Below are 10388 nucleotides of genomic sequence, written 5' to 3'. Positions count from 1 at the left end.
CCTACTTATGCATAGAACTCATCTTCCCAAATATTTTTAATTTTTTGATTTTAGAAAACAGTGTCCCTGAAATCAATTTAATAAAACAGTTTTTATGAAGTTATATAAATGTTAAAGTTTTATAATTAAGACAAGACTGCATACAGAAAACCTAAGCCTCCAGCCACTTCCTTTTTCAAAGATTTATTTTATCTCTCTCTCAGTAATCTCATTTAAAGCCAACTAGAAACTGAAGTGAGGATAAAAGAAAACAGCTACTTATAAAATATCTGAGCATAAACTTTCTTTCCTTCAGAAATACCAGCTCTAAGCAGAGGAGACATTAAAAGCAGGTACTATAAAGAAAGAAAACTTAGACCTCATAAGTAAGAAAAGGGAAGGAAATCTCACTGAGATGGTGCTTCATGCTGTCCATTGTTAGATGGTGGCCCTCAGAGCAGTTCTTTTACAGAAAGTTTTCTGGAGTTAAAATGCAAGCATACATCCTACTGAGCACTCACAGCGTTTTATTATTTATTACACAACTGTTACTAATAGCAATAATGTGTGCAAGGCAGCCCATAATTTCTTAGCAAAACTGATGCCAATAATCCAAAGAGAGATTCTAAGGCATACTCTAATAGGTGGTTTAAAGTTTTTTCTTAAAATACTACATTTAGAAAGAGTCAAGCCATGCAGTGCTTTAAGATTTCAATGCATTTAAGAAACAAAACAAAAAAAATCCTCTCAGACTTCAGAGGAAGTGCTGTAGGGACAAGGGCCCATTCCTGTTCCTGCCCCTCATTGGCCTGGAAAGGCGGGGCGCCTGTTCAGATCCCTGGGGTAATGCTTTCTAGTTTGCCTGCTGTACCAATTCAACCTCATCAGGAAACTTCCCTCCACTTCTTTCTTGAGAGCCAAGTGAAATCCAGAAATTTAGAAAATGTACCTTTGTAATGTCCCAAGATAGTCTTATGTGTAGTCATTCAATTCTTACTTTGGGATCACCTGGATTACCAAAGCCTTTTTTAATAAAAAGATTAAATCTGATAATGAACATTTAATTTCATTGTGTTTTCATTTTTGGATATCAGTTTGCTTTTCCACACAAGTTGGAAAAGGAGACAAACTATCTTCTCTTTAGACATTGGAAAATATTTGCAACTGGGCACTGACTGCTTAATGAAGATTAAGACTTAGAGGAAAGTTTTTTGAAGATCTCAAAAAGAAGGGCATTTAAGTTATTTGGTACAACTGTCATAGCAACTATCAAAAATAAAAATATACGTTTACTTTTACACTATCACTGTGATTTTTAGTGGAAAAATATTGCCCATTAAAAACCCTGGAAAAATAGATAAATTTATACTTAGATGCTGGAAACAAGTCATTTAAAATAGAGAAGCATGCTGAAATCTGTTTAAGACTTTAATGTATCATGTTAGTATGTAAGCTCAAGGTTAGTGTATACATGGTAAAATCCTTAACAAGAATTTTGTTTCTCTAAATACAATACTTGAGAAAAACCAAGACTCTTCCTAGATAAAGAACATACTGGAAGTATGTTCTAAGCTTTCCCAATATCTTGCTGCCATGGTCATAACACTAGATTGAGCAAGGAATATTAACACCATCAGGCTAGTTCTATTTTAGAAGAAAAATATGGGTAAGTTTTGACACAAGACTTTCTTAGCTACCTTGGAGTTAGTTATTAATTACTGATGAACTATAAAGAGTTAATCAGCATTTAGGCACATGTTCTGGGGACCTAACAGATGGTGTGAAAATACATCAGATTTTATTTTTGTTAGTCTAATATACAAGCACATGGAGCGAATAACATTTCTTAAGGGAAAAGCCAGAAATAGGACAGGCCTTTTCTTCTATATTTCTGGCATTTTGATCATTTATACCAGTTGCTACAAATTCAGGCCCTTCACACACAGGCATGAGGCAGGAAGTGAGGAGGAGCAGGACAGGGAGAAGAGCGCCATGCTGCCATGCTCGGCTGCGGTCTAATGCTGCATCTGGGAAGCCCACCGGGTTGGGGGTACTCACCGGGGTGTTAGACTGCTCGGTCAGTTTTTGCTCCCACATCTTTAACCGTCTTTCCCGCTCCTTGAGCTCCTGCTCTTTAAAGCTGAGATCACGCTCTAGCTTCTTTAGTCTCTCAAGGGTTGCCTCAATTTCGCACCTGCACAAGGACAACTGGTAAGTCTCCTCTCTACTACAGGGTCCATCGGAATGCTCATCAGAGTCAAAGACTAATGCGTGTGTTTTGAAGTCCACCAGGAAATAACTAGGGAAGCAGGAATTTTTTATGTCCTTAAAAATTAACAGGTAACTTCTGGTTTGGAAAAACATGCTCAAAGTATCGCAACAGAACATCAAAGAGCCAGGGGATGCAGCCTAACTGTGGAGCTGTTGTCCTAGGTTGGTCATTAGTGAACGCCTGTAGTCATCTTGCTGTTTAGAGTTTATAGTTTGAAGACTTTTTTTTTTTTTTTTAAGCCTCCACGTTATTTTCTGAGGTACTGTGGTTTCAAACCCAGGTCCGTGTACACGCAAGGCAAGCACTATGCAAGCTGAGCTATTTGCCCAATCCCTGTTTAGGGTTTATAAAGCACCATTATATATCTTATCTTATTCCTAGAACAGCCCAATGAACAGGTACTAATTTGTATTATGGATGGGAAAATGACACTCAGGTTAGGCTATCAGTATCATACCGTAGACTGAGATGGCACTTTAGCCTACTTGTGGCTCAGCAATCCAAGTAATCAATAGATTAGCCTGACTCAGCTTCCTTGGTTGGAAGCCATGATGGTTATAGCATATCAAGGTTGTATAACTTGCCTGATATTAAGAATAACCTAGGCAGCTTGTTGAAAACAACAAAGCAACAAAAGCACAGATTCCTAAGACTTTATCTTGGTGCTATGAGTAGTCTGGGGGTTGGGAGGGGCTTCATTATTTAATAAAAATCCAGGAAAATCTTTACAATTAGGCAAGTGTAGGACACTGTGGGCCAGAGGGGCTCTGAATATCTCTTTAATAATGTTTAAAGGAAGTTCTCTGCTTCTTCTCTCAGGGCCCACCAACCTCACACTTGGAACAATGTCTCCAGTAATAGAAACCTGTTCTTCACAGCAACGGAAACTGCTAAGATGGCTTGGCACAAACTTTTTTCTCCTGCAGGGCTGTCATGATTTTAATGTCTAAATTTATGCTTGGAGAACTGGAAGTTCTTTCCTTGAGTTTATGAAGAGTTGGTAAGAAAGCCACAGTAATGAGTGGATGAGACGGGTTTGGGGAAAGCAGAGAGGGGAGAGGGAAGGGGAGGCCAGGAAGGCCCACAGAGAGGAAGACCAAAAGGAGGAAGAGGAGGCAAGTGGGAAATCAGGGATTCGTCTGTTGGTTCCTGAGTGCAGCCAACAGCTGTGCTGGACAGAGTGCCACCGAGACAAACCTGCCTTAGACCACACCCTCAGGAGCAAGGGGAAGTGTGGCAGGCACAGCCCCCTGGTCAAAGTTCATGAAGATGTGCAACCAAAATCTGCTTTTTATTTCCAGGGAAAATCAGAATGTGCGGGAGGCTTATTCCAATGCTCTTACAGACGAGGGCCTGATGAAGGAAAACAACAAGTTTCTAGGTATTAACTGGTAAAGTCCAACTCAGGGAACAGTTATGAAGATGGGTCTGAATTTGGGCCCACGGCTTTGCTTCCCTGCTTATATGAAAAGTTCCTCAGCTAGGGCGGCAGCAAGTACGTGCCACCCGCAAATATCAACACTTCGTCCCTTTCACTCAAGCCAAGTGAAGATGCATAAAGAGAATGCAGTCACAGTCCTTAAAAAAAACAGAAGCTGCAATCTTTCAGAATTGAGACTGTACTATAAAATTCAAATTGAACCCTTGATATTTCTGACAAAAATATTATGCCCATTCATAAACAGTGTGCCTTTATTTTTCAAATGAGGGATTGAGGGGAAAAATCAATATGGAAAATCTTAGGATAAACTTTTGTAACAACAACAACAACAAAAAAGCAAGCTATCTTTACAGGGTGGCAAAGAGGCTGCACAGCTGGCCATGCTCAGAGGTGAGATGGCAGTGGCATGGGTCGTAGGTCTGAACAGCTCTTTTGCCAAGCCCAGTCCCAACTCTCCTGCCAGCGAGACTGATCTCACTGATGTTCTTTTCGATCAGGGTAAATGGTCAACACATTCTGTTTCACTTGTAATTGAACCCAAGGGCTCATCTCAAGTTCCAGCTCTGGGAACCCACTGCGATTTTTTGAGCCCTTCTGGAAGAGAGATCAACAGTTAAGTAAGCCTAAAGTTGTGACACAGAAACAAACACTGACTGAAAAGATCTTCTTCCTGCATCTGCTCCTCAGGCCCAACTTCCCAGCTCTGTTCTGCCTGCTGTTCCGGAGGATCTGAGGTTAGGTACCATGAGAGACCCAAGCCCAAGGACACAGACACTGCTCCCCTAGCTGTTACCTTTTTGTCAGTGTGTTGTTCTGCATCAGATGCATTTGTTGGTGTATTTATATAACCTTCCTGTTCTAAAATTAAATTTAAGTGTCTTGGTTGATGAAAATTTTGGTTTTTCTCTTAAACTAAACCCAACCAAGATAGATTTCAAGTAGTATTACTGTCCCCTACCCTAAGAACAGGCAATGAACTGTAATTAACTTCTTTCATTAAATAAGAAACTTAATTTGAAATAAAAGGTCTATCTGCCAAACAACAATATAGTGTATATATATATATACACACACACATATGTATATATTACATGATAAATGTATATTAAAGTGAGTTTTATATATTATATGATTTGTGCTAATATCCAAGTAGGAAAGATTACATTTTCTGATCTCTGCTTTTTGTTGTCAAGAGGGCATGTCATGGTAAGAGGACTTTGGTCACCAAGGAAAAACACAACAGTGTTTTGCCAGAGACGGGTCTGAATGCTCACAACCCCACATAACTCACTCAGCGCAGAATGCCACTGGTTTGTAGACAACCACAGGGGTTAATAAAAACTGAAAATAGGACAAACAGGGAACATTCTCTGTTCTTAATGCTCATTGCCATTATTGCTAGTATGTCAACAGGAGGAGAATCAAGATGAGGATTTGATGAACAGGGAAATGCTGATATTAGATTTCTTTCCTATTATTTATCAGACCAACAAGAAAAACACAGTTTATGTGGATTTTAATAATCTAGCTTTAAAAAGAATTTTAAAATCATTAGTTTTCCAAAAATAGATGTTCCATCTGGTCTATGTGTAGAGGAAGCTCTACCAGAAAACAATCATCTGCCAGAAACACCACAGCAGGATTGGAAGCAGACTTCACTGTGATTCTCATTTGCTAAAATAGTCTTTGGACCCTGGTCATGTGGTTTTAGGCATCAGACAAAAGTTGAGGGAAAGCAAGAAGTAGTGTGAATATATTGTCCTTTGAAATATTGACATGATCTGACACAAACATTGTTCTTTTCAGCATTTGGCAGATTAAATAAGACAGTCTTTTTTGCTGTAATGATAACCTAAAACAATCATGCCCTGTAATATGACTCGTCGCTAAACAGGAATCCAGTTAAATGAATCCTGCGTGTTAATGGGGAGCTGGCATAACCAGTGGTCACAGCCCAGCAATAGCACTGGGCAGCATGCATGCCCAAGCAGCCTGTGTACCAGACCCCCTGGGTCCCATTACAGGCTTCATCTCAGTACAGTATGATCTCAGGCAAGTTACCCAACCAGCCTGGGCCACAGTTTTTGTATCTGTGATATAATTAGGGTTGCCATAGGGATAAAAAGATAATCCAAATGAAGCACAGGCATCTGATAGGAACCTCATGAACAGTAACTGTGTTTATTATTATAATTGATATTATTCCCTAGGTTTTTAACCAATTGCCAAGTTCAGTTACAACAGTTCTAAGTTTCTCAATCTGTAGTTTGCTGGTTCAGGTAAAAATACACATTCTCTCTCTAGTTTTAAGAGCAAGGGCAACAGTTCCTAAAAGAGTCACTGAGGATGTCCCCTGGCCAATTGTATTTTACAAAATATATGATGTATATTCCTGTTCTTTTCCCCATTCTCTATTACCAGCTTTATTTCCCTCATTTTTCACCTTGAAGTATTTTTTGTTTTGTTTTGTTTGTTTGAGACAGCGTCTCCCTATGTTGCCTAGGTTGGGTCCAACTTATGATCCTCCTGCCTCAGCCTCCTGAATAGCTAGGATTTTAGGCATGTACCACCACACCTGGCCTGAAGTATTAAAAAAATTAAATTTATCATTCAACTAATCCAGGCTTAGTGTAAAAAAAGTAAAAAAATAAAGATATAGAAAAAGAAAGCACTCTTCAATAATCTCACTACCCAGTGATAACACTGTGTTGTTGTTTTTTTTTTTTGGTAGTAGGAATTGAACTCAGGGGCACTCTGCCACTGAGTTACAACCCCAGTGCTTTGTATTTTTTCATTTTGAGACTAGGTCTCACTAAGTCGCTGAGGCTGGCCTGGAACTTGTGATCCTCTGCCTCAGCCTCTCAAGTAACTGGGATTACAGGTGTGCACCACCATGCTTACAACAATCACTTTTTGATACTTTTCTCTTTGTGCTTACATACAATACATATTAATATGCCTTTCTTTTGCAAAAAATGGAGTCATTCTAAACAAATGATTGTAGCCTCTATTATAAAATCATTTATCAGATATATATATAGTGAATGGTTGTTTTATTTAATATACTATAATATTATCATTTAAAAAAACCATTTCCATTTTATTGTACTTACCACCATTTCTAGTTGTGCAGTTCTAAATGACACCTGCCTGAACAAGTGCCTATACATTTCTTGCATACTCTTCCTGTTCATTTTGTTAGGAATAAAATGGTAGTGGTAGGACTTCTGGGACAAAGAATAAAAACATTTTATAGGAATCTAACTGTCTTCCTGACAACTAGTGTTCCCCCCCTAGCAAATGAGAAGGCCTATAGCACTAGGCATTTTCATAATGTGAATTTTTGCCGATCTGATAAATTGAGTCACTTGATTTATTTGATGGCTAAGTGCGGTTGGATATTTTTCATGTTTATTAGCCATTTGGTTTCTCCTTTTGTGAAATGCCTTTTCATGTTCTTTAGTATATTTTAATTAAATTGTTATTATAGTCATTCTCTATCAAGGTGGTTTTCAGTGTGTGGTCTGGGGACCTAAGAAACTTGTCAGAGGATTCTTGAGGTCAAACTGGTTATCAGAATAGCTCTAAGACAGATTTGCCTTTTCTACTCTAATTCTTTCACAAATGTATGGAGCATTCTAGTGGCATTATGTACAAGGGCCATAGGCTGAATCAAGAAGCAGGATTTATTATTGTTTTTGAAACAAATCATCAATAAACACATTTAAAAATTTTCAGTTCTTTTTTTGATTATGGTAAATATTGTCAGATATGACTTAGACCAAAGTTTTTTGAAGTCCTCAATAATTTTTAAGACTGTAACAGAATCCTGAGACCAAAATGTTTGAGAAGTACTTGGAAATTTATTTATGATGGGCACTACTTTTGGCCATATGAATGTTTTAAATTTTTATATTTAAAGGTTTTAAATTTACAAACATCAATTTGTTTTCTGATTTTGTTGGCATACATCAAAAGACTCCCTATCTCAAAGGTATTAATACTAGTATTAAAATCCTATTAATCCTTTGGATAACAGATCAAATAGCATTTCCTTGGGGAACTCTTTTATTATATCCTCAGAGTAGATTGGATTTCATGGTTAATGCTCTCAGACATCCAGTACTTCTGTCATAATGCTTGTCAAAACAGTAATTAAATAGTTATTTGTATACTTATATTTAGCAGTTTAACATTGGTCTCTCCTGCTGGAATGAACCGTGAGCTTTGGGATGCCATGCTCACCACGATAGCCCAATACCGAGGATGGCACTAGCCGTGTCTCCAACAGCAGAAATTCAAGGAACACACGGACGATTGAATGTAAGCACTTCTATGGGGAAAATTAACTTACATATTTATATTCTCTTGTGTAAGAGCAAAATGTCTTTTATGTTATTCAGTGGTATTTTCTTCCTTCCCAGTGTACTTATTGAGCAACTGCTATGTTCAGGGCACATTCTAGATGCTGTAGGGACAGTGATAAGCAAAGATAATGACTACCCCTCCAACATTTTAGCCAGTGAGACTTTAAACAATAAACTGTAGAGCACACAGGTGGGAATGATCTGACCTGGAGTCAGGGGACACTCCCTGAAAGACACTAGAGTTCAGCGGCCACTGAAGCCAGTGGAGCTGGGGTGGGGTGTGGGGTCAGGTGTGGTGTAGCTGAGATGGGATGGCTTTAAACAGAGGAAACTAAGCTTGCAGAGACACTGAGTAAGGCAGGAATATTCCTCTGTTGTGGAACTGCAGGGTCAGAAATTAAGGGGTAGGCTGGTGCTCTTAAGATGAGACCAGTGAGGTCAGAGTTGGGGGTTTTCTGACTTGGAACTATTTTCGTCTTGGCCTTAAGAGCTGTGGGAACCCATGTATGGATTTTAAAGGGGAGTGAACTGATTAGGTGTGCACTCATTTCAATGTGGGAAACTACATTACTTTCTTGTTTTGTTAATTATTTCAACCCAGAAAAAAGTCCCTCATACCTAGACTTTTTTTTTTAATTAAAAAATTATTTTTAGTCATAGATGGACATACTGCCTTTATTTAATTAAATAATTTTTTTGTGTGTGGTGCTGAGGATGGAACTCAGTGCCTCACAAGCACTATACCATTGAGCCACAACCCCAGGCTCCATGCCTAGACTTTTTACTGTATTACTTTTGTATTCCTAAATAAAAATTCATTAAATTCACTGGTCCTACACAGCTATTTCAAAGGAATAAAAATAAATAAGAGTACTGTAAAACACCAACAGAAAGCCCCAAGAAATGTCTAAGGACAGGAGTAAACAACTCAGATTTTCACAGTACGTGCAGTGTTCAATTGGCATCAGCAGATGGCGTAAGGTGTCATTTACTGCCAGGGCTGTCAGGAGCTGAGATGAAGTTACTTAAAATCTCTGCAGCGTTTGGGGAGGAGTAGTGTCAGCTCCCAAACACGCTATTTATATTCCTGCATCATGTGACCTGTCGCAAATGTTTCACCCTGGCTTACTTTTTCCACTCATACAATATGATTTTCTCATTACTAAATTTGTTTTATACTTAAGAAATTTTAATAGGATTTATAACATCAGAGTTTTCTTTTAAAAGTGTTTTTATAGTCTTTCTACCCTCTGCACTAGCAGATAAAGAGTTCTGCAAACTTCAAGGCTAACAGTATTTTTATTTCTTACTGGTCAGAGGCCAAAGCTTCCTAACAGAGTGTATACAGAGAAATGTCTGGTAACCATCTTTTGTCTCAGAGGATATGATTTTAATATTCTTTCCAAATACTGGGTAACATGCTAAGGCAACAAGCTTCGAGAAACACACTTTCTTGCTTACTTAAGAAATGGAAGACTAATCAGATCTCCAAACTCTTATGACTCCCCCCCTCCCCACACCGGGTTATTCTGTGCTATGCTTAGAACTCAGACTGTTGTCAGTTTTCTGGTCCTTTTCTCCACTGAAGCCAGTGGTGGACCTTTGAAGCTAGGCCTGGGACTCGGTACCAGGGCCACCCACCTCCACTCTGCCTTGTGGTGCAGGAACGAGTTGCACTGGTCAGGAAGGTTGATGTCATTGGACATGGACTCCAGAATAGAAATGATTTGCTTGAAGGATGGCCGTTTCTGAAGAAGAGAAGAAAAGCAATCAATTTTGGACACTTAAGAAGGGAGATCTTTAAGAGAAGATATGGATGTTCACGGTACAGTAATAAGCTCAACCCAATGTAACAAAAAAACATGATGCAGTTTTCTGGTTTAGTTATTTTACAACCATCAGATTGCTCTGGTTTAGGGAACTGTATTCTCTATTTTCAATTAACTATTTATTTTTATTTTTGTTTTTGGTACCAGGGATTGAACCCAGGGATGCTCACCCACTGAGCGACATCCCCAGCCCTTTTTGTTTTGAGATAGGGTCTTGCTAAATTGCTGAGGGCCTCACTAAGTTGCTGAGGCTGGCTTTGAACTCACAATCTTCCTGCTTCAGCCTCCCAAATCACAGGCATGGTGGATTACAGACGTGCACCACAATGCCCGGCCCAATTAACTATTTATAAGCAAACTCAGATATTGTTTTTCTATCATGGGGCCTAATGCTGGGGTAATAAGTAGTTTTCTTTAGGTAAGAAGTGTACTAATTCTCTCTGAGATATGATTAAGGTCCCTAAAAGGAAAAAGTTAAGTCATTTATATTTCTAAGTGAT

At 38.7% G+C, this 10388-nt stretch overlaps 1 protein-coding gene across 4 annotated transcripts in view; it reads right to left on the bottom strand.

Moving 5' to 3' along the window:
* The window catches only part of Map3k20 (mitogen-activated protein kinase kinase kinase 20), a 166962-nt gene that overhangs the window by 45162 nt on the left and 111412 nt on the right, over positions 1–10388 (bottom strand). For all 4 annotated transcript variants that reach the window (XR_007107633.1, XM_047543294.1, XM_047543296.1 and 1 more), the window contains exons 10-11: positions 9701–9807; positions 2038–2173 (exon numbers count right to left, since the gene is read on the bottom strand). Coding sequence is in view for 3 of the 4 variants with exons in the window: in XM_047543294.1 (XP_047399250.1) it covers positions 2038–2173; positions 9701–9807 (243 nt within the window). In the remaining variant the exon portion in view is untranslated. The remainder of the gene's footprint in view (positions 1–2037; positions 2174–9700; positions 9808–10388) is intronic.

Source organism: Sciurus carolinensis, chromosome 3 (assembly GCF_902686445.1).
Source record: "Sciurus carolinensis chromosome 3, mSciCar1.2, whole genome shotgun sequence".
NCBI lineage: Eukaryota > Metazoa > Chordata > Mammalia > Rodentia > Sciuridae > Sciurus > Sciurus carolinensis.
This window is presented reverse-complemented; position numbering and strand designations above follow the sequence as displayed.